Source organism: Aplidium turbinatum, chromosome 13, assembly GCF_918807975.1.
Source record: "Aplidium turbinatum chromosome 13, kaAplTurb1.1, whole genome shotgun sequence".
Classification (NCBI taxonomy): Eukaryota; Metazoa; Chordata; class Ascidiacea; order Aplousobranchia; family Polyclinidae; genus Aplidium; species Aplidium turbinatum.
Window position 1 is genome coordinate 10,550,568 of NC_137484.1, and position 25,984 is coordinate 10,576,551.

At 35.6% G+C, this 25,984-nt stretch overlaps 1 protein-coding gene across 1 annotated transcript in view; it reads left to right on the forward strand.

Annotated features, from left to right (window-relative positions):
* Window positions 1–25,984, forward strand: part of LOC145781634 (uncharacterized) — a 33,973-nt gene that overhangs the window by 189 nt on the left and 7,800 nt on the right. Inside the window, exons 2-3 of the mRNA XM_082593308.1 lie at window positions 25,386–25,508; window positions 25,843–25,906. Of these exons, the coding sequence (XP_082449434.1) occupies window positions 25,386–25,508; window positions 25,843–25,906 (187 nt within the window). The remainder of the gene's footprint in view (window positions 1–25,385; window positions 25,509–25,842; window positions 25,907–25,984) is intronic.

Here is a 25,984-nt window from a genome sequence, read left to right on the forward strand (position 1 = left end):
ATTGGCACGAGCAGCATTGGAATTAATCGTTCCATTTCCGACTACCTACCTGTGTGAAAAGGCGTTCTCCACCATGCTCCAAATCAAAACAATTGGCCCGAAACGCCTTCAACATGGGTTGCTCCACGATATGAGAGTGGCTTTGACCAACACGAAGCCTTGAATTTGTCACAGATAAGCAACAACAGAAATCACATTGATACATGTGTAACTAGTTACCCAGCTGGGTAACTTAAGTATGCTTAAGTTTTTTCATGTTCTTTCACTATTCTCGGGTTTTCCTATTTCTTTTATCACCAATGACGACAGACGACAAGAATAAACAAAATGATCAGTTTGTACATCGCTTTCCTTTCAATAGTGCAAGCCAAAGTTTAATGGCGGCGCCGAAATTTTGACATGCTTTTTGATCGCTGGCGGTATATTTTGTATTTTATCGTCGCCTAACAAACTGTACAGTTGTTTCAAGAGAGTTGATAGGCTACAACATATGGTTATAATTGAATTTCTGTTGGTGAATGAAAGTCAAATACCAAATCCTGAATCAACTTAGTTAAATCAACTGCACAGTTTGTTAAACAAGATACTTCATTGTGAACAAAATATATTGCCAGCGATCTAAACGCATGTCAAAATTTCTGCCTCCACTAAACTTTTGGTCGGCACTGTAGTAGTCGTATGTCAACGATATAGTTAGGGGGTGCTAAACTGTTCACGCTTGTTTACAGGGGTGCTAGAGTCAGAAAAGGTTAAGAAACGCTGATCTACAAGATCGGACCTTATGCACATCGCTATATCGTAACTTTTGATATGAATGGCATTCTCCAAGAGGCCTATAAATTCTTAAGCTCTGAATAGTCCTATCCGAAGTATTTGAGCTAAATTTTAGCAGCCGAATGAACAAGATTTTTTTTGTGAAGAAATAAAACTAAATAGTCGTTATTGGTTTCAAATGAGGAAACAATCTTTACACTTTTGATAATTGCCAGATATGTGAATTAAACTTCAGAATTCTAATTAAAATTCTATTAAGTTTCGATAGAATTTATACAAAAACATGAAATCAGCATATAGATTACTGATTTTTAATTCTAACTTCGTCAAATTTATCAAAGCATCGCGAGTTCAGCAAATTCTTCTAAGCGTGTCACTTCGAAGCTTATGAAATATCTGTGTCTAATAGAAGACGCGACATACCAAAAGTTCAAATAAATTTTGTTAAGGGGCCGTCACCGCTTCGAAGACACCAAAAGGGGTCCGCCAAGATAAAACGGTTGAGAATCACAGAACTACATATATAAAGACATGGGTTTGTTTGGGTGGCAGCTGACTTTGGTGACCTTTTGGTCTTTCGCTGCCATCCTTGTTGTGCGAATTATTTGTGTTTATTGTCTTTTTGCTTTTTGTGTCTTTCTTTTTCGCCAACAAAACAAAAAATAAACTGAACTTAATTGAGACATCCCACTACATCCATTCATTAGCTTTTTTCTCTTGAGAGCTCATATGTTTGAAAACTTTGTCTAAGCGTTGAGTTGACATCTTGCCCCTTTTCTTTTTACAAAACTTTGTTTCAACAAATGCATTGAAACGTGCTTATTGTGCGGTCTTATTCCAGAACTCATTAATTCTGGAGATACGAGTAAAAATATTTTTATTTTTTAAATTTATAAGTGAAAAGCTTACAAATATCTTATTGTAAGCTAATTCATCTCTGACCAATTTGGTAAAAGTAAATTTCCCCCAGCTGCTATTTTTGGGTGGAAAATTGTGCATTGATCATATAATTAATTTCCCCAGCTCATTGAGGTTAGTTCTGTCATTGAGGTTAGTTCTTCAATATTGCTCCATTGAATTAGCCCTTTTACTAGAGCAGTGGTTCCCAACCTTTTTGTTGTCACGGACCCCTTTAGACAAATTATTAAGTCTGCGGACCCCTACCCAAATTTTGCCTGAAACTCAGGTAACATAATATTGACTATTGTAATAATTATGCTACTCAACTACTGTAGCCTACTGTGTCATATTGCATTGCTGCTATGACTCCTGCGGCAAATAACAGGTTAAACAGTTGCTCAAATAAGAAAATGAATGAATTGTTCAAGAAAGGTCAGCAGTATTTAAATATTAAGGTGACCCAAAGTGCCATGCCGAAACTTTTTCAACGTAAGCAAATTTAATGAGAGAAATGAAAGTAAAAAGATCGCCTTTCGTTTTTTTTTCAAAATGCATCAAGGTGGTCACGGACCCCTAAATGCTTTCTCACGGACCCCAGGTCGGGAATCACTGTACTAGAGAGAGGAGGTAATTCAGCGTAACCATACCTGTTGGGAATCCCAGTTTTTGATTTTTAAATATAACAAAAACGGGAAAACTTGAAAAATAAAGTCCTTTTCTCGGACAAGTTACAGTGGTACAACTTTGAAGAGAACAATATTGGAGTGTGAGTAAACTGGATTTTAACTTTGTTCCTATTGAGTTTCATGACCTGTTTCCAAACCGTAACTTGTCTTTTATATCGTAAGGGGCCAGAAGGTAATGCGCTCATTCGTAAACGCATTAACATTGAAAAATGGTAGAGTATGCCAACCTTAGTAGCGAAAAACATAAGTCGCCTACGAGATAGTTCCGACGGTCAAATGAGGATCTTTATGATACTCTTGCCATCAGGGTTTGTGTGAAGTAATCCTGCACTTTCGTCAACGTTTTCAGACAAATTTACGCATTGATTCTTGTCTACTTCTTTCTTGTAAAAAGCGCGCTAAAACATCAAGCTGTCGCATTTCTTTTCCATTCCCTGAGTCTACCAGCTTGCAATGTTTCCGTTCTTGCAGCTTGTCAATTGGACTCATTTAGCTTTTTTATTGCAATCTTATTTGTGTGAGAGTTGCTGTCCTGTCTTGAAAACATATTTAGATTGTTCTATTGACGGTTGCGAAACTTGTGCTTTGAGGTACCAAGCAACGCGTCATCCGACTGATCGCGCAATGGTCTTTCATGTGTTTTATGATCGGAAATATTGAACAGTGTTTGAGGTTCCCCTAATTACGTACATCATGAAAGCTTTAATTGAACGCTTTGAAAGTGGAAATTGGAACCTTTAAGTGAATGGATGTGCGCAGTCGCTTCAGTTCACGTACTGTTTGCAAGCATGGGTTACAATTACCTTGAATTAAAATGTAAAATAGCGATGTATTGTCGACGTGTTTTAACTTCCAAATATAACAGTACTTATCAGACGATATAACAGTACTCATCAGAAAATATAACAGTAGCCTACTCATCAGACAAAAATTAAAATAAATATTCTTGATGATTTACAAATCTTTAACCCGTGGCAACGGAGGAGGAATATCAAGTAAAAACTGGAATTAGTTGATAGATTTTGCTTCCAGCAGATCATTATTATTTGTTTGTATTTTGCATCAGACTCAAAATGGTCTATATTAAAATCAGTCATAAAAAATAGAAACAAAACAGATATTCAATTCCGAAGAGCTGAGTCATTATCAACATCAACATTTTTTTTTTGTCGTTAACGCGTTCGGAAGCAAAAAAAATATAGCACAAGCTACAATAATCAATATCCAGCCAGCAAATCAATCACTTTTTACATTGATTCAACGTCTGCAGACATTCAATCAATGTGAAAAGGGATATATTTCCTGGCTTGGGTACACAGTAGTACTGCAACGAACCCGAATAAATGGAAAAACTTTAAAAGGTTTAAAAATTGCTTGAACAGTTGTTCATGATAGTATTAGTACAGGTATATGTCTGTAGCTACCACGGCCACAAAACCCTAAAAATAAACAACAACAAAATAAAAACAAAGAAATAACAGCACATATGCAATATTCAACAATATAGCCAACGGAAGGTGTTAGTAACAAAAAGCTAATGGAAGGTGTCAATAAAATTTTAAAAGTGATTTTGCCACGTTATGTTTATTTGAACTTTAAATTCACACTGTATGTTGTCGACATTAAAGAAGTAGATTGGTATGATGTGCCAAATGTTAGTCTGAAGAGCTTTGTATCTTTTGCTTGCACTTTTCGTATCATCAAATGACCATTTCTGGACACATAAGAAATCTTTATTAACAACAAGATTTTTGAATATCCCGTGTCTGTATTCAGGAAATCAATCTGGCTGTTGACGGAGTTGCTTTTAGTACCCTTAGTAGGCCTATCCATGTGCAGTTGTAAAATTACCTGTCATTGATTGCACAATTTTCAATGGGCTATATCTTTTCTGAATTGACACTGAAATAATTCTCACAAATGGAATACTTCACAAGCAAATTTATGGAATAGTGAATTTCCGACATGTTTGCAGTTAAGGATTTCCGAGTAATTTATCAATCAAAACCAAAGTAATGTAAAACATAGTCATTTTCGACAGAAGTGATTATGAAGCAGTTTGATTGTGATTCATATATCTAGCAGAAAGGTATGAAAGTGATGATGCTTTACCTAGGGCCGAGTGCCAGATCTTGGTCGTACCGCTTCCTGTCAGAGTGGCTGCGGTTGATCTCGTACATCCTGTACGTCAACAGAGATTGAAGATATCCGGAGTTGCTCCGCTAATAACCGATTGTCTTGCCTCCAAATGCCGAAAACGTGCAAGGGCATCATTGACTCAGCGTGAGCAGCGCAGTCAGCAAATTTGGCACGTCAACTATGCAGTGAAAGCAATGTGAAGAAGTGATCACTGCTTGGAGTGTCTGTATGCTTCTATTGGTTGTGACCCGTTTGACTCATCTTTTTCCTTGCGTCATCGTCACATACTTTATTTTTGTCGATCTTCATTTTGGCGCGTAACCATGCAAGTTATGGCTTTCTGTTATTGATGTGTTTTTCTGTGTGCACGAAAAATCTGTAAATTCATGAGATTAAAAAGTGTAGGCTATGACGTGCTGGTGTAGGCCTACTCCAATGGAGCGGAAGAATGGTTGGAGACTTGAGCAAAGTTCTAATTATACATTTCTTCGTTGAAAAGGTTATTCCAATGCTTCAATTGAATGGCATTAGCGATTTTGATTTGGAAGCTATTATTGGTGTTTGATCGTTTGCCAAACATTTACGCAGTTTTGTTCACGTTTCCGAGAATTGCAAGGAATTGCCGATGGATTGATTGATTAAGCTGATGATCGTTTATGTTAAAAATCAAACCCGGAGCTGCTGGGTTCTAATCTGATGGGAAATCTTGAAGTGTTCAATTCTCTTGGTTCGATTCGAGACACAAAGGCAACAGTTAAGCAGCGTGAAGGTATTTTAGCCCCAAATTGTGAAATAACCTTTCTGGCGTCTGGATAAGTGCTGATGACTATGGGTGATAACTATTTGTTTAATTACTGGTCAATATTGAACCAATACTAACAATATTTTTGTATGTTTGTTGCAATTCCATCAAATTGCAAAACACTATATCCTTACGGCATATTTTGCAATAAAGGGTCTTTGTGCAACATGATACGCAACTCTTGATAAACTTCTGCTGAAAATAAGCAAATACTGTAATTCGCATTGAATTGGTGAGGTGCACTGAGCTTCAATGGGATGTAACGCTTAGCTCCAGTAGCGGATCTAGGGAGCGATTGCTCCCCCTAGGATAAAAAAAGTAACGTTAATCACGGTTTATTTACAAGTCGGAATAATTTACCTGCACATCATGGTGTTATGCTGAAATCGCCCTTCCCCCTAAAACTACTTGCTAGATCCGTCCTTGCCTAGCCTTACAATATTTTGTTTGCTCCAACATTTTTGGCCTCTTGTTTCATGTCTGTGGTAGCAACAAAGTTTTTTTGGCCTCTAACCATGTCGCTTCTTAGCATATTTGAAAAATGCTCATCTCCATTGATGTTAAGTTCTGTCTCCGAACCTGCATATTATGAAATTAAATTTGTAAATTTAGTTTATGACGCTTAAACTCGACAGAGTAGTGACAAAAATCACATATATTTCGGAAAACAAAGAGATAAATAAACAGTGCAAAACCATGTGGCCTAGGCTACTGCGTATTTACAGTACAAACGGACAGTTCTATCAAAAACGATATTTATTTTTACCTTGCGTATCAGTAGAGACAAAATGTAGAGACAATGTAGCTTTAACTGTGTAGTTACGATCTAGCGGGGAATACAATTCAAAGAAATATTTTATCCCATTGAAAACTGGCTGACAAAAACGGTAGTCTGCACCTACTGTCTTACCAAAAACGTCATTTACCAGAATTTGAACATATTTTTCAGTACATTCCTGTGAAAAGCTCTTTGTTTTATTTTGAAAACTATTATTGTAATAGCCATTGACAATGACAAGCGTAACGCCGCCATTACATGTTGTGAGTATCATCTCTCTTACCTTTGAGGCGTGTCTGAGGACGTCATGATAATTAAATTTTGTAAAGTGGTAAATAATGTCATCATTAACATTGATCGAATCCTTTATCTGTTTTGCCCCTCCGAACATGTTTCCCCCGCTTGGTGCCGTAGCGTACACACAAATAACATTGACACTGCCCTCAACGTCACAGAGGATAATCACGGTTTACTGCGACCAACTCCCACTGACTTTCTGCGGCGCAATCAAGCATTGCCCCAACCAGGCTGCGTAGGAAAATCGTGTACGTGACTAGTTTTAACAAGCTGAAGGGATGACCTCCTCAACTATAGATGGTTTCAAATTCACATTTCACCGTTTAAAATCTCGACCACTTTTTCCGCCATGCTGCAGCTGCTGCAACTTTGATATTTTTGAAGTCTGGAACAGCGAATAGAAAAAAGTCGGGGGCCCAAATTAATTCACAATCTTGCCTAGTACCAAAGCTCCACCTAGAACAGAACTACTTTGGAAGGAATGGGTCAACCTCAACGCTTACGACCTGGGGTAGCCGTTTAAATAGCAATGGGACCTCACCAACACCATGCTTTGGTTTATGACTCCGACTATCAGACTGTCCACCACATTATCTGTCAATCTCCAATTTACCTACCCCACTATGAATATATGGAGCTTTCAACGCTCAATGAACACACAGTCCACTAGCTGTTTTGTTTGGATCAAATAGCGTGACTTGCAGAGGTTTTAAATGCAAGAAGAAGATCAAATTGTTCTAAGGGGAGGAAGGGTGTTTACGAACCCCTCACAGCTCAGGCTATACTTTACAGTATGGCAATACAGTTTGTAAGATTTCATTTTGATTAGTATGTGATACAAATCCAGTAAATTGCTTGTTGATAAAGAAGAAATCGCTGAAAACATGTTCAGTTCAAAATGTAGCAAAAAATGTTATGCGTTATTTTGTACAACGTTTGAAGCAAAAGTTTTTTGTAGGTCTTTTTGGTATCATATCATTGAATGTTGGATGTGATTCATTCGGTTAATGTCGAGAATTGCGAAGGTTAAGCAAATTATTGGCGTTTCGAGTTTGGCATCTTCTCATCCTTTGGCAGTATCATTGCCCTTGTTGACGTCAGCGGCTTCGGTTGTCATAGATACGCCACATCAAGCACATCCGGAGTGCTAAAATTTTCCGATTACTTACCGGATTCTCGGTATGGCCATTTTTGGTTCGATTGCTTTGATCAAAGAGAGAAGATTGTCACTTTTGCATTATTTCTACGTTCTGTTAAGCCCAATTGTCATTCGCAGCTGCAGAAACGCGGTCTGCAGAGGGCCGTGGGAAGATTGATTACGGTACAAATTTCTTTTTTAGATAACTAGCCAGATGAAGATAGGGCTTTGACTAATTTTTATGACGTGTTAGTAAACTTGTGGTGCATTCTATCAGCGGCTGAAAAAACAAAAAACATTATTTATTGGAAATTCGACCAAAACAGAATAAACGCCATGATACAATCAGTTTCTTTATCAAAACTGCACCGCTGATTTTGAATGATTCGTTTGTGCTGCTCACGCACAGGCTATCGATACACTGATTCAAGTAGTCAACTAACAAAGCAAGCGATAAAAATATTGCCATAGCTCGTGTTAACTTTCAGATTCGTTGTCATAAGTCATAACAACCACTGTGAATACGATCTTTTGTCATCCCCCCTTTACAAGGCAGATAACTATTCACAAATTGGATATTCCCTCTAGCAATTCATCATTAATGTTCTGTCAAGCCATAAATACTTCTGTCCTTAATACAGGCAATAATGTTTAGATCACGTTCGCGGTTACCTGAGCTTAAGAAATGCAGTTTTAGCAAAGACTTTTTAACGCGCTCCAACTGATGTTTTCTGTTCGAATTCAAGACAAAACATCCGCGACGGAAACTTGAACTTGACTGACAGCGTTGGTTCAGGCCAGCGAAGTAGCTGAAAAAAAAAGTTAGTAGAGAAAATAAAGAGTTTGTTTTAAAATACAGCTACTGGATGTAGCCAAAAATTTATAAAACGTCATTCAACATGTAATACAATGTAATTAAAACGTTGTAACATCATTAAAAATCCATTTTTGTGGGGGGAAGATAAAAATTTTGGGAGTGGATTGCTCCTCCAAGCCCCCTCCTCCCTCCAGTAGTTACGTTTCTGGTTCTGGCTACCAAAATATAACTTTGGCTCAGGAAATGTGTAAATATCATATGACGCCATTATTATCTTAAATATGAAAGCTCCTAAACTTATTGAAGATGTTCGAATATCTAGGTTGTGGTTTTGTTCACAGTATGTGTCTCCGCTAACAAAAGGTTTTTAACCAGAGCAAGGATTAAAATTGTTTTTGCAGGGGCAGTTATTTTGTTGTTCTTGGTCACTTGGTTTGTTATGTTTTACCACAAACATCGAGTGCCTTCATACTACCGTGCAAATTAGTTGCTTTGACAATGACTAAACGTTATTATTGCTATTAAAGATTGTTTATCGCTTTGCACAAACGACATGTTGCGGAATGAAGCAATGCCATTTAATTTTGTTGTTTGATCAAAAAAGCTTAGTTCAGTAGTTGTGGTAGCTATTCATTGGTCAGTATTATTTGCAATGTAGAGTTATTATTCTTGGTATAAACAGAAGCATTGAATGTAACTTCAAAATCCTTTAGTTTTAACCCGTTCAAAAACGTGCCTTTCTGTTTTGATTTTGACGCATGTTTGACCAACGCAAAAAAAAGCAAAAAAAAAAGCACAAAAAACATAAACTATTACGCAAGTATTTTGCATTGGAACTCTCTTCAGCCAACACCTACCAATTGTGATGATTATGTAGAATAGCATCTTGATATCCGTGCTTGAGGTTAACAAGAGAGTAGTTGATCGCGCTCTTTTTATTGATTGTTTCCAGGACAATCCAGCAAATCTGACAAGAGGTACGCGAGCATCTTTTTTATTTGCTCAGCTTCGCTTGTTGCGTCGATACCATTTTCTTTTTGTGACAAAAGATTTTTCTGTCCGCGTTTTGTTAAACTTGATTTAACGTGTTAGGCCAATGATGATTCACAGTATTAATTTGCTAATAATTTACAATGCTAACATCATGATGCCATTTTTGATATTTTGTTAAGATTTAAACTTTAGAATCATCTGCACCACTTTAAATTATTCAACCTGTAGGCTACTAACACCCCCTTATAGAATGACTAAAATGTAGATTAAAAGCTCCAAAAATAAGTCATAGACGCCATTTCATGACTAACCTAACCTTAATAATTCAGCATCTCTCAGTGGTGGAACGCCTCTAAAAAAATTAGTCTCTTGAAACAGTTTCCTTACCTCACACCAGGTGCTTAGAAGAAGGAATAGGCTTGTGATGAGGATGATGCGACTCCTCATCAATGAAAAGATTATTTTTATTTCAATGGATTCCCATACCAATGTGTACACTGTAGTTTGGAGTTCTATCCCTTAACTACAATTTAATGAAGGTCTTAATTCGCGAGGTTTGCTAGAGTAACACTAGAAAATTAATGTTTTTATTTCACTAAACACAACAATGGTTTGAGACAAAATTTATAATGAAACAGACTGAATAAAAAAATGAATAAGTTTGATATTTTCCTAGAGCCAATTATGTCAAACGATGAAGTAGAAAAGAACAACACATTGTAAAGGTTAAATGACACTTTCCGTTTTTTGTGGTTTCCAACTTTTTTCGTCAGTTTAAACAAGACAAGTACTCTTCGCTCCGTCTACTTAAGCAGTGATAGTTATCCAGTTAACGAAGTCCTAGATTAGTTCTTGATATATTAGTAAACGTAGCATAAATGATGAGATAGCAAAATTTTCTGTTGGAACGTAGAGTGGTCATGAGTGGCACCATCATCCTTCACATAATTAGCGTTGCTCGTCTTCAGATTCCAACAAGTGTCCTTGTTGTGTCTCTATGAGGTGAACGCATCGTGATCTCAGGGGGCGGAGTGAAACATTAACAGAGTTTTTATTTTCGACTTTGTGCTTTTTTTTCTCGGACCCACTTGTCAATGGGATCAATTTTACATAACAATCGTATTGTCCACTTCAAGAAAATTTACCGGAAATTTTCGAGTATTTGTTCAAACTGAAACAGGCCGACTCAAGCACCGCTTGTCTTTATAACGAGGATTTACAACGAATAAGATACAGTACAACAATGCTTCTTACACAGTATCTTTTCTGAGACAATTAATTCAATTTTACTTTCGAACCCCTTCAACTTGTTTAGCTTTTCACACAAAAAAACTTGTTGAATCAATCGAGATACCCCTTAAATCGATCAGATCACTTGCACTTGTTGCATCTGATAACGTACATGTGAGATGGTTTTAAATTTAAAGCCAGATCGCTTCATTGTTTACGTTTTCCTTTGTTTTTTTTTGTTTTTTTGCTTGATGCTCCGCTAAAGGCGCCATTCTATACTGAAGTAATATTTCTAAACTCGTAACGTGATTTACAAGCATTTTTTTCTGTTTTTGTGACGATTATTCAACATTAAGAAACTTTAAACGGGTGTTTGAACGGCAAGTACGACTCAATCTTAATTAGGCATTTTTCAATCATTTCAAGGACAATATCTCCGGATTAAAACTTACAAAACAAATAGATCGAATTCGATCTTCGAAAGTGTTCTGTGCACTTTGCAAATTGAGTCGCCAACTGCTAATCTGCTGTTGATTATTATTATTAATGTTATTTTTGTGTTTTCAAACGTCGAATATACATTAACAATTAATTTTTCGTGTCAGTTAAGATAAATAGTCATTTGGTTCGACTCCAATCAACGGTAATAATCCTTATTGTTTTGCCTAGCTTACAGGGTATTGGTCTGCGCAGGGAAGATTAGACCATCATGTGCCTTGATTTAAGCCGTTTCTGGTTCGTCCTAATTTTATACATAATTATGCAAAGTGTGCAGGATCACATCGAACCTACAAAAGCAATCTCAATAATAAACTTAAATATTCAAGAGCTATTTGGCGTCCTAGAAAAACAATCCCCTTGGATGTTTTCTTTAGCGGAACAACTTAGGCTACAAGATGCCAAGACGCTGATAAACGAGTTGTTTTGTTTGTTACCAGAATCCTGTCATTTCGAATTAAAAAACTGAAATCGTAATATTCTGAATCAAACCCTTGTGTCATCATCAATGCGTCCTCTCTCATATATATTTTTTAAAACATTTAACAATATCTGTTTCAATAAACCCTGTTCTTGGCAAGTAGTTTCTCATCCAGCCCTTCTACAAATCCCTGCTTTTACTATTGTTAAAACTGCGTGTTTGCCCCATTATTTTCTTCGTTTTAAACACTTTTTTAGACCACTGACTTCTAGTATAGCATTTATACTTGGTTTCTTGAGAGAGATATTTGTCAGGAAACAGAACAACTATTTTTAAACTTCATTTTGTTGCAGGGATCTAAATACGATTTACTCATTGTAAAAGTTTTGTTGTAACTTAATATTTGATAATTTGTATAAAACAAAAGAGAATTTTTTAAAGATTTGGTGGTGTTTTTAGCCTACTGACAAGAATTATTCCAGAGGAGTGGAGAGAAATTAATTTCATGGGGATGTGCTCCTTTGCCTCCTGGCCGGCTAGTGGGCCTCCTTGTGAGTCGTTTGCGAATTTAACTAACAATGACACACAGAGGCTTCACACACATGATGGTTAATTGTGACAAGCGAATGTCAAATTGTTATGAACTATAAGTCACAAGGAGTGCGCCTTTACGCATTTGTCAAAACAAAATTTGTTGTTTCAATTGGATCTCCTGATAACGCTACCGGTGCTTTCGTTTGCAAGTTAAACTCAGTTGTTTGACGAAATTGCAAAGAAATGGAGGGAGTAAACCAAAACGTTAATAAAAGCAGTTTTCTTTGTTAGAACGTATTTGCGCTGGACATAGAATTATTACAGAACGAGTAAACTTTTCCCTGATCAGTAAACCCACATATGGTCCGGTATTCGGATTACCAGATTCCAAAATGTTAGAAGTATGATAATAGTAATAATCAGTGATTACAAGGCATTGAATCACACGCCCTGCTGACTGCTGAGAAAGCGAAAAGACCAGGCAATGTCCAAGGTTTTGCAATGCGTTTGTTACAAATATTCTGTTAATTCACAGAGCTCCCAAAAGGACCGATGGCTTTATCGGACCAAAAACAAAGATATTGAAATAGCAATCTTGCGACAATATGAGTGTGAGAAAATTCCCATGCATTTAGTTTTCGAATCATTTGCTGACATGTGCAGACACATCAGCTCATGTCACTTTTACGTTTAATTTATGTTATAAAATGTCAAAACAAGACAAAATAGCGATATAAGTTAGAATTGATAAAACTGGTTATCAAAATCTTAATGCTTATTGCGAGAAGTAGTCGACCAAACCAAGAAAATGCAACCGATATGAATTGATAAAAATTCACAAAGCCTGTCTAGGTATTGCAGAGTATGTATCTTTGTTTTGCACTAGGAGTAGTTTGTGGCATGTTTTCATCAATGATTGCAGATTCCATACCTAATAAAAAAAAAATTTCTGCCAGACCTGCTTACTTCAGCTTCAGCTTGTAGGCCACTTTGACACATTTGTTAGCCTACCATTAATGTTACAATTTTAACGCGTTTGATAATGCGTTCGATTGGAAGAACATGTAAATAATAAGGTTTGGCTATAGACAGAGTACCGTTAATTCTGATATTCTTTAGAGCTAACGTAGTATTGATTTTACATTAAAACTATGCAACTCAACTGCTCGGTGATAATTTTCAAAACAAAATTTTCAAAGAAGAAAACATGCAAGTTTAATTCTTTTTGTATCATGTTAAACCTTTGTAAGGCACCTGCAGTTAATAAGGCCCGCTAATTTTCAAACCTCAATATTTTTCTAAATACTGCATAATTTTGAACGAAACTTGGAATGAGGATACTTTGGGTCTATCTAAACAACATATCTATGAAACAAGTTTCTAAGTAAAAGGGGTTGTAAAATATTAAAAAAATAAAAAAATCTCAAGCGGGCCTTATTAGATGCACGTGTTGTGAATAAGGCCCGGTTTGAATTAGCACCAAAAGTGATGGAAAAGGTGTATTTTTACTATAACCACACCACAAAACAAATTCTAATCGACAACACAGGCACATAACTAATAATTAAATACACAGAGACAACTATTCCCTCCCCCGCCCCATGCTCTATTTTTTAAAAGGCGACATGGTGTTTTTAGATATGGTAGGGATGATAAAGTATTTTGATTATGATATTTCCATTGCAATAACAAATTGGATTAATGGTGTAACAAGAATTGTTTAGGTCACTCAAGTCTTTAACCCCCACTTTCTTAACCAGGGGTGCACAATAGGGTGAAGTGAAAAAACTTTTTATAAAATTTTTATTAGCTTGGGGTTGGAAAACTTGCCAATTACTACTAAAACTAGTTGAGCAAAATTAGAATGTAATCTGACAAGAGCTTGATCTGCCACCAGCCACTTGAAAATTTACCATTGGGCCATTCGGTGTGAATTCACACAGTCAAGAAATTCAACCTCTTCAATTTTTCTTAAATTTTACACACCTTTTCATTATCTTATATGATGAACACCTGCAAAATTTGAGTGAAATTTATTGAGAAACACGAGAGTTATAAAGCATTTAGTTTGGGGGGTCTGCCGAGGGGGCAGAATTTTTTTTAATTTTTGGCCTTGTTTGAGGTCCTATTACTGCTTAAGTAAATTAGGTAAGAACCTAATTTTTTTACAGGTGATAGTACTGCTGACAAGTATTGAAAACACAACACCGTTCACATTGTCACTCTAAAAGGTCAGACGTCAAAGACATCCAAATGTGGCCGTTTCCAGCTCTCGGCTAAAATTTTCTAAAATGGTAAAACCGTGCCAAGACCCTGTTTTTGATTGGTTTTGGCTGACATTTAGTAGAAATGTTGTTTACAGGATTCTCTATAAACTGAGAAAATTTCAGTACAAAATATTAAAGGGGTTGGGAGGTATTTAATGTGAAACATTGGTCAAAATTATAAAAAGCAAAAAAGAGGTCCTTTTAATATCCCGATTACCCATGACCCCAGTAAAAATTTACTCTGCAATTTCATAGAGAATCTTGTAAACAACATTTCTACTAAATTTCAGCCAAAACCAATCAAACATAGGGTCTTAGCAAGGTTTTGAAATTTTGGAAAATTTTAACCGAGAGCTGGAAACGGCCACATTTGGATGTCTATGACCTTTGACCTTTTAAAGTGGGAATGTGAACGGTGTTGTTTTTTCAATATTTGGCAGAATTATTATCACCTGTAAAAAAATTAGGTTCTTGCCTAATTTACTTAAGCAGTAATAGGACCTCAAACATGGCCAAAAATAAAAAAATTGTGCCCCTTCGGCAGACCCCCCAAACTAAATGCTTTATAACTCTCGTGTTTCTCAATAAATTTCACTCAAATTTTGCAGGTGTTCATCATATAAGATAGTGAAAAGGTGTGTAAAATTTAAGAAAAATTGAAGAGGTTGAATTTCTTGACTGTGTGAATTGACACGGAATGGCCCAATAGTAAATTTTCAAGTGGCTGGTGGCAGATCAAACTCTCGTCAGATTACATTTTAATTTTGCACAATTAGTTTTAGTAGTAATTTGCAAGTTTTCCAACCCCGAGCTAATAAAAATTTTATAAAAAGTTTTTTTCACTCCACCCTAGTGCACAACGTTACCCCAGGGGCCCATGGGCCTCATTACCAAAATTAGCCTAGTCTGATCATCATTATCAGTCTTGCTTTAATTAGAAAAAAAGTTCAAATTTATTGGTTTTACTGCATCAGCATGCACATATCTTTCACATAAAATGCAAAAAAACGGAAGTCAAAGCGGTTTGTTAACTGCAGAGCAGTCTAAAATATGTGAAAATTAATAAAACCACTCATTTTCAGTCCCCCCAAACTTCAACTTTCCGTAACTCAAAAAGTTCTCAACTTTAGGCTGTGAAACTTTACCAGTTAATCTCAATTCACCATAGCAGCAATCAGAGCTTCCAATTTTGTTTAAAACATTTGTAACAACGGAGATCCAGGAGGTGGGCCTTATTACTGGCCGGGCCTTATTAGCTGCATATGCCTTAGTTAACAAAATATCTCCTGAGTCAATCGTATTTTGCTTTACCAGACCTTGAAAATTTTCAACTGAAAAACCTAAAATGACCATGATGCATTTTACTGTCCAAGCCCAAAATGCGACAAGCGTGAGCACAAACAATTTTGCGTGAGTTGTTTATTAGCTAAAAGTGTTTCAACTTTCAAAAATTTGAAACTTAAAAATTATCCAGAAAATTACCTTTCTTTTTCAACTTAAGCAACATGAGAAATCCCAGCGCACGAAATCAGGTTTCTACGCAATCTTGACGTTCCTAGATGGAAAATACATATATTTTTAATTGGGATATTTCCATCTTTCTGTCTCTGTATATAAGTCCGATTAATATCATTTGAAAATTTTGATTGCTTGCTAATAAGCTTACTCATGATTAGCTTGTATTTGGAAACAGCAGTAGCAATTTAAAATTTGCAATGTTACTGACTTAATCAACCTTGTATCAAATGAAATGTTTATTCAGAGAAACAAATCCATTCAGATTTAATTTTATCTTAGCAAAATCAAGCAAACAGCAGAAGAATACTTGAACTATGCAAAAACATTTCTCTTTTTCATCTAGTTCAATAAACAGCCCAAAATATGGCGAATTTAGCACAGGTTGATGTCTTAAAATCAGATTGGCAACCTATAGAACGACATACGACTCTTAATAGAACTTCGAAACCCGACGTACGCACAATTTTGAAAAGCTTGTGCTTGAAACTTTGACCGAAAATTTTTCCTCCAGATGATCGGTTGGATCAAAGCGACCACGTGGCTCAATTAATTTACTTCTACAGCATGGGATGTGGCGGCCAAAGCGTTAGGTTACTTGCCTCCTGTTGTTTCAGAGCCTTGAGTAAGCAGTTACGGAGCTTAAATATTTTATGGAAAATGATTGACAAGGAAATATCTCATCTCCCTGTAAAAGTCTTCCACATCATAATGAGTAATGACCGAACGATATTTCTTCGAAGTCCACTGGTACCTGCCAAGAGAAATAGTTTATTAAGTAGCTCAGTTTATAAAACACGTGATACGACTTGTGGAGCAAATCTTGAAAAACTACAACTTGGAAAATATTTATGCAGATTTTTCTTCAAAATTCTTCTCATAATTGTGATAAATGTCGAACTACGTCTCGCTTGTGAATTCATTTTGTGTAACTTTGGCAATGGAATAATTGCAATTTGGCGCAAAATTCAACAAAAGTGGCGTGATCTTGACTGCGACGTAGTTTAAGCATGAAGTTGCAGTTCAGCCTCATATATTCCGGACGTAGAAGAAAAGTCTTAAGTCGGTCTCTTGCGCCGTAACGCAGTCAACTCATTAAAATGATATCTTTAAGGTTTTTGCTTTTAAAATTGCTATTTTTAATGCTTAAAACAAAATTTTGTTTGGTTTTTAAATTTCTGCTAAATAAAAAACTGCTTGTTATTTTGTTTGTAGCTTTCAATTGTAAAAAGCTTAAAATGATTTTCTGAGTAAAAAAACTCTTGCGCATTGGTATGTTTTTTTTTTTTCAGTGATCTAGAAACACATTCAAAACTGTTGACGATTGCGTAATTTCCTTGCTGGACCGAATAAGCAATATTAACCTATTTGTCGGAAAGTAGCTCTGTAAGATTTTATAGGCTTTTTACAGGCAAAAAATCTCAAAAAGAAAAGATTTCTTTAGTTAACTTTTAGCTGTAAATGAAAAAAAGTTGCAAAGTAAGCACCCACTTGAATATTATTTTCTAAAAGAACATTTGTTTTTGTGAACAGCCATGAAGTAGACATTTTCATATTTGACAGCTAACACCATGCGGTTGTCTCGGCGAGTTTTTTAAAGCTAAACTGAATCAATATAAAACGGTACAGTAACTGCAGATAGTGGCACACCGTTTCGGCCTTCTGGCCTCGCCATTGCAGTACGTATCTGGGAATGGCCACGAAGATATACCTCCTTAAAACTGTACAGTTGTTGCTTCGATTCTTCACTTGTTTTTGCTACAGATTAAATTTATAACTTGAGTGCATTTGAAATAGTTTTTTTTTGGAAGACGAGTTTGATTTTATTTTTGCAACTTTCCGTCCCGTAACTAAGCATTTGTCAGTTTGCCATTTTATATGCTTAGTATACAAACGAAGAAAAAAACTCTTCCAGCCAAAGGAGAGTGGGGTGATAAATTAAAGTATTTTTGTTTTCTTTTGAGTTTCGAGTAATTAAACATTTTCTCAACTCTTTTGCTGCTTAACTGATTGAAAATAGGTCAGTCTACATCACACGTGTGTTTATATCTTTTCTAAAATTAAGTTTTTTTTCAAATAATTTTGTGATAATGGTTTCTTCATTTTCAGTTTCATCCAACACACAAGACATAAAGCGTAAGAAATTCGTCAGATTGTGCGTGTTTTACGGCTGAACAAACACATTACGTTTCAAAAAGTGAAAAGCCTGTTTCAACAAGCTCACGCGCCTTTTCACTGCATGACTTCATCGTTTTGACAAAGTTTAGACGTAGGCTATACCATCAAACACAATTCTATTAAAAAAAACTTACGCGTAGATCATCAAATTTCACGTAACCTTAAAACAAATTAACATTCGTTGTATATAGCCATTGGCTTGTTCTTACATCGTTCAAGTTTTAATATCATTCATATCAACTTAACAGCATTCAAATCAGATTATGCCTCCAACGCAAAGAAATCTTACTTCAGAAAATTAAGGTTATGATTGGTTTTCATCCGTCACTGTTTTCTTCTTGGGGAAGCAGCGAAACTTTTCCCGGATGTTGAGTTTACGATGAGCACTTGAAAATCCTCCCAGAGTGCGGTTTTCACACGAAGGATGATCACAGATCTTGTGTTACCAAGCTCATACCAATCCACGCACCTGGAACTGTAAAAACAATCCCATTGACAATTTTGAACAAGAAGAATATAGCGATATTATTTCTCGTATGTAACTACACCTGCTTAACAGTTTCGATTAATCGTGGGTGATAACTTTTTTTCTCATTTACATGATGCTTTTCAGTCTTGACAGTTTCGTCACTTTAATTTCAGTCAAACAAACTTTTATCAATAGGTTAATAAGATGTGAAGTAATATGTTTTTGTTGACCTATACACCTTATGCAAGTGGGCTGAATCCAGTTTCTCTTACAAGAAGGAAGCAGAGCTGCATTTCACCCTATTGTGAACTGCACAGCCTGGTTTATTTCACTGATGGCCAGTATCCATGAGTTTTGTTTTAACAACCTTACACGTTGTTCAATAATATAGACAATATTTCCTTTTGTCGTATGGTGGGACGATTAACGTTCGGTTTGATTTGTTGTTTGAGGAAAGTTCCCACGCTCCAGTTATGGGTTAAGTTTTTAAGGCTGGTTCTGTCTTTCTGTTCATGCTGTTGTGTTATTCTTGCTCTAAGACCAAATTTATCTGGGTCTGTTTGTTGTTTCATGAAGAAGAGGTACTTGGGACCAGTTGTTTTTATTTCGCATTTCTTTGAGGTCCCGTTCTCTGAATCATCTAGTTATCTGTGAGTACTTGGCCGAGGTAGAATTATTCAACGAAACCAATATTTGTTGATCAAAACTTTACGTTTTCGCGCATTTGACTAATGTAAAAATCAGCTCTTCATTACACAAAGATTTTCTGTTTTATTTTTAGCGCTGGTAGCAAGAGACAGCAAAGGACATCCGATGGGAAATATTATAACAATACAAACAATTTGCCACTTGAGTTATGTTGGTGTTTGAAATTCGACGATTCTTAGCTTGTTAAGGGAGCCTCTTCAGACCTCGTCTCAAGACGACATAGATGTTTTTTACTATGTCTTTAATCTCTCTCTCTTACATATGAAATAAATTTTAGCTTTTTCTATTTTATTTACATTAAAATACCTGCCTTGCTTTGAAAAAAAAAATTGACTGCAGAAAGCGATGGGATAGATAAAACAACTTTTGCTGCATAAACCGTTTAGATTTTAGTGAAAGTGTTTGATTTCTTATCTCAAGTGGCTATGTGACCTGTTTTTAATCCCGGATTTTCTTATTTGTCTGAACAGACAAGACCTAGTCAGTCACCTTTGCTTGATGTTCGGGTACTTAAACGTTATTTATTTTTGATTTAAAGCTTAATAAACGAAAATTGAGAATCTCTTTTGCTAGAAACAGACAAAAAATGTATGACAATGACTTGTGTTTCCGCTATAGGTTTTCTAACAGAATCTTTGTTGGGTTCTTTGTCACAGAATTAAATAAAAAGAACCAAAACAGGTGAAGATAGGAAACTGTTGTTATAAGACAATAAAAGTATCGCTCCATGATCTCTCTCTGATGAAATGAAAGGGGGTGAATGCTTGTAAAAGAAGAGAACATTTTCTTTTCGAGCAAATAGATTGATATTTTCTAAGACAGCGAAAACCAACAAGTTGTGTCACAAATCAATTTGTTTTATTATCAGGCAGTTCCCGATAAAAGTTTATTTTTTATGGTCCCTCGTCTTTGTCCGATTATCTATCACACTTTGATTCCTTTTATCAAGACTTGGCAAACTAAAACCGTTGCACTGTCTCTGACCGCTGTTTTTGTTGATGTACACCGTGTTAGTCCAAAATGCACACAACCAACTGGCATGTAAGCTCTCATTTAATATAGAATTCGTATGAGGCAGTCGGCCTTCAAAACGGGTCAACTTTTGACCTTTGCCGAGCTTTTGTTAACGAAGATTTTGTCTTTACAGGTACGACAGTTGACTTTGATAAAGTTGAAAGAGCCACTTGTTTGTTTTTAACAGCAAAGTTTTCTAAGCAGTTGGGTATTCTTCTGTTTGATGTAGTTTATAAACGGTCAATCGGCGACTGAGCGATCCAGTAGATATATTGTATACATGTCCCTGTTGCTACTTGCAGCACATATTGGGTGATAAATTTACTTAACGTTGCTGAAACTGAAAAGTAATGAAGTACATTTTATATTGATCACTTAGCTAAACAAGCTAAAGTATTTGTCACCAACGATCATGACAGAACAAATATTGTAAAACTATATACACGAGATTTTCAAGAGAGCAGCCAGAGCAGTCACTCCTTGAAAATTCCGCTAGGCGATTTTGCATTGGTTTTATTTTTTTAAGAGATATTAAGATTGTTGTGCATAGGCAAATCTTGAAATGAAACAGACAAGCTTTGTTTTATGCCAATGCTATGTGCAATGTGTGCAAATGGACAAAATCAATCTTGCTGCAAATCTTTGCCAGTAAACGATGTCATTTTTACATTGTTGCAACCTCGTTAAATGTTGAAACGATGTAAAATTGACAACTTTATTGACTGATTGAAGATCGTATTAAAACTACCCTTACCCCATCCCAAAATAGTAATCGTCACAAAGACCCATTTTTGTACGTTCAATTTTGTTGTATCAACGTAACTTAGCTTCTTCCATTTGTTCAATAGAACTTTGATGTCTGGAAAATTGCTAAAGAAAATTTGCAAAGATGTTATGATAACATAATCACTTTAGGATTTCCCTGCATTTATCTGAATTAACTATCTTTTGTATTTCTTTTTACAAATAGACAAGAATAATATGTAGCTCTTTTTGAAGTGCAGTTCAGCTAAGACAGCGAAAAACGTCCCAGAAAAGAAAACCTGACTTGAACGATTATTATGAAAGATACTAGACAGAAAGCTGTCGACATTCAGTTGAGGCATGTAGTTGGTCTTATAAAATAGGGCCAATGTGGTAAGATAGCTTTTGGATTTGGAGAAAAACAGTATAAATTTCCTTGTGGAACACTTGAGATATAAAAAAAGCACCAATGATGCACAGATCAGTTATCACTTGAGTTATTTTAGGAATCTGTGTCTTGAGTTTGGTATTTGGTTCTTGAGCAACTTGGGTATTGCTTGTAAATTTTTTTTTTGCCAAGAATTCAGTGGCTAAACCTGATCTCCATGTGTGGTATTGCTCGCTTCTGTGCAGTTTCAGAAATACTTGCTGGATTCATGTCGTTGCAGAATTGCTTGCAGTTGTTCGTATGTTTACATCTATGTCACGTCCTCAAACGTATTAATTCATTAAAATGAAGTTCATTTTCTACTTGCGTTGATAGATCGAATTCTTTTGGCACAATTGCATAGATTGCTCATTGAGCGACGTTGGACCTTCTAAATCTCATCGAACATCACTGACTACGGAATAGTTTTCCGTTAATTTAACATCCAGTATCATTTGATTGATGAATGCGCAGTCGCGTTTGTTATCTGGGGTTTTGCCGAATAGAAAACAACTGATTTTCTATCACAAAGATTTCTGTCTGTCTTACGTAGGCTCTTGCCAGTATCCAGCGATTTTTGAACCGACGACAAATGGAGGCCGACGATTTGTCGAATTTTCAGATAAAACAGAGATATTCCAGAACCCAACAATGAAGATTATCTTTCAGTTTACATTCCTGGATAGTTTGGTGTCGTTTGTATTTTTTAGTTTCTAATAATGGAAACTTTGACAAATTGCAACAATCGTTATCTTTGGCAAAGAAACCAGTAAGTTTTGGCTTCGCCTGCCAAGGCAACCGACATTTGGTCGCCGAGGGGTTGGACATGGCACAAATGCTAAATTAATCAAAATATCTTATCTCGCATTGTCTGCTATGGTGGCATTGAAGACAAAAGATTTTAATCATTGATTAACATGTTATTTATCAAACAATTACATTGTGATTTAGCAGGTAGTTTTCAGCACGTCATCAGCATGACATGGAATGCTTGTTGGTTGTGTTGAAGAAAGCGAAATAATTTTTATAGTAGTTTGAGGTGTTGTTAACAATGTTAAAATCAGAAGAAAACTTTTGTTAGTTTTTTTATATGCTTTCAGTAGACGAAAAACACACTTTTGGTGTTTGAATTAAAATCAGCGCGACAGTAATAATGATGTGAAATCTTGGAAATTTGCTTTTGGCCCTCTAAGGAAAGGCAACGGATTATGACTCTTATGTCAATGATACTTATTTCATAATTTTGTCTGAGCTGTGTACACAAAATCACACGCCTGACTGCTTCACAAGCAAATTTGGAAGTTTCTTATTGATATAATAAATGCTGTTTTTATGTTGAATGAACATCTCACGAGTGGCATGAAAAGACAAAGGCAAAAGCTCAGTCTCTGTAGAGAAGGTTTTTTTTGTGTTGTCTCAACGTATCCCTACTTGCTGAAGAGTCAACATGTCAGAATCACAATGAATGAGAGAGAGAATTGAAGGCAAGAAAAAAAATAACATTTCAATTCAAGTTTTTCCTTTTTCCAGACGAACTTAATAAATCTTCTTGATACCATTGTGCCGGCCATCATTCGATGCCAGAGCTAAATATAGAAGGCCTATTACTGTTGACTGCAGTGTTGCTCAAAGTATCAAATTTCATCAAAACTCGAAACAGTCATTTGGAAAAAAAATCATTTGTTTAAAAGGTTGTCGCCTCAATGCCACAACTACAGTGCATCAAAGGAGCGAGGGACCACTCTTTGTTTTGGCATATGAAAACGGTGAGTTCATGTTTTACTTGTATTCTGCATGCAAATTAGGCATTTTTTGAGGATATATTTCACATCAAACTGGCTTAAATGAAGGCATATAATCAGTTACTACATTTTCCGATTTTGTTTTTTTTGGTTGATAACAAAGATATTGTAACATTTCTCTTTCATTGTTGCTGTTTATTTGTATTTGGTTAGGGTTCGTCAGTTTGCTGTAACACTGATGATTGTGACTTTTTTACTTATTTTTTTGAAGATTTTTTTTCTGCAACGTTATGAATATTTTCATGTTCGATGTAAAACAACAGCTTAATTATCGACATTAACATTTTTCAGTGACGTATTGAGGGATTTGTTGAAAATTATGTTAAAGTTCTCAAACTTTGAACTTACTAAAACAGACTTTTAGGCCCAAAAATCGATCTAAAATCGTATGATAATCGGCAAGTATAAAAGACATCGTCTACTTTTGAATAAACTGTATCTTTTTTAAAGTTTACTTTTGTGTTCGCCGTGTTTGCTTTACATCTTCGAATAACTTCCATTTTTATGTAACACTGCAAGCTTCAGTAAAGGTATTGTTGTTTCCTATAAAATGTTTAAAGGAAATTGTTAATAATGCAAACTGGATCGCTAATTATTTGTTCTCAGCTTTACATTGAGAAGGTTATATGGCAAACGGTTATCTGACAGACATCTAACATTTAACAACGTTGCTAAAAAAATAGTTCTGCCAGTTTGCCACGAATAACCTGTATTCGACGTATACAAATTTTGAATGCTAAATCGTTTTTCAAAAACAGTCTAGGGTATCGCGATTTTTACTGATACAAAAGTACAGCAATTCATCAAATACAAAAAAAAATAGTTGCTTTACAGCCATTCTTCATATCAATTTAAAATAAACTACTTTGATAAAATCTTTTCAACATATTGTTTTGCTCGTATATCTATCTTCCGAAGACGCCACTAAATATTTGACCAAGTCAACTACAATGTCCCTGGCGCATCTTTGTGTGTACTTTGAACGCCTCTTCGTCAACACTGTGTATAGTCTTTGTCGTTGGAAATTATTTGGCAAGCGAGACTTTTTGAAACTAGGGTAAAGATTTAAAATGTACAACTAACATAAACTTTACTCTCAGATCACATAATTGCAACCGCTATTTTCATTTTTCTAGCATGACAGTACAACCAGATGTATTGAAAACTTTAAAATAATTTTGAGTGGATGGTTGTTCTTTTTTTTTTGGGAAAAGTTGGCCATGCGGCTGGAGTGCAATCCTCAAAAAAAAAAATTGAAATACGTATTTGCAAGTATTGTTTTAGGGTTTGTGTGAATTTTTGGACATGAGCCAGAGTTTGGAGTTCACAAATCCAAGTGCTTGAAGCTTGCCAAATTTGGTTATACTTAATTAACTTCGATGAGTTATGAAAGACTTACGTTAGATTGCAAATAAATGACTGCACGAAATACCCGCAAGCTAATTTATGGTGAGAGCTGTTCAGTGCTCAGGTTATGTCATTTCATTATTGCGATCAAAACTTCACGTTTTACAACAATATGTTCATTTATGTGCAGGTTTTTCATTCTCATCAAATAATTAGAAATTCTAATTTAAATGAAATATCTCATAAAAGTTTTTAAAATAGGAATAAATGATATTTGCAAATCACGCCCAGTAAATCTACATTTTCACTTTCTCAAAACTAAAAATTGCGCAAAATCAAAAATAGCAGAAAATATTTCAGACATTGAAACAACGTAAAATGGCGCAGTTTGATCACCGAGTAGCGTGCAGTTCAGTTGAGCCAGAGCAGAAACTTCGGTCTGCCGCTTTGTGGGTGCCTCAAAAAACAAAATGGCCGAATTGCACATCGCATTGACAACATCGACAATTTAATATTCGACTACCGATGTAGGTGATTTGAGACAATTATGATTATTCTTTGAACTGAATAATGCACGTAAATAAAAACTTTACGTTTATAAATGAAGTTAAATACTTTAGTTTTAGTGAACAAAATACAAAAAATAACTGTTTCTTCAGTACTTTGTATCGGTTTCTGCAGATTAATAATAATTCTTGTTTTTATACAGCACTGTATGCATCGCACAATACGTTGCTTCTCAGTGCTTTACAAAAATCAAATTGTAATAGATTTATTAAAATGAATGCATTGGCTTTTCTACTGTATTGTTCCATATGGACATATGCCTGATGCCAAACCAAAAATAACAATAGTTCAGCAGTTTTTGTTGTTGGAAAACTTATATTGAAGAACTTGTTTGCTACAGGAACCCTACGGCCCAACGATGCTTGCAGGGACCAGTGGGGCTGTAAGCGACGCCACCCGGTGGCCTGATCACATCCGTTCGTCGGCCCGATACTCACCGTACCAGAACAGATCTCCATCACATGTGAGTTCATTGAAATTATCTTAATTTTGTTAAAGTCACCGGCAGACTATTTACTTTAATAAATTTTGTTGAAGTCTTTCAAACTTTGATCGAAAGTTTATTTTCTTGTAACACCAACAAAAAAAAACAATAACAACGCAGAATCTAGGTTGAAGTTGTTCATACTCATAAATAAAAGGACAAAAAAATACATAAACCAGTTCGAAAATTTTCAGCTTTTCTTGGACTTGATTAGAAAATCTAAAGGTGCAGTAGCAGTGAGAGTTATAAATGTAATTTTACTCCTGGCCTTCCATTTTGGTGACACAGTGGAAACTGTATACCTACTTTGCAGGTGGTGGCACACCAGGGCAACACATCCGACGGCATGTCTTGTGAGGAACAGCATGATTTTAATGGTGAGTATATGCTCGAATAGAATTTGCTTAAAAATCCAAAAATAAATCAAGTTTAGCTAATTTTTTGTACAAAAATTA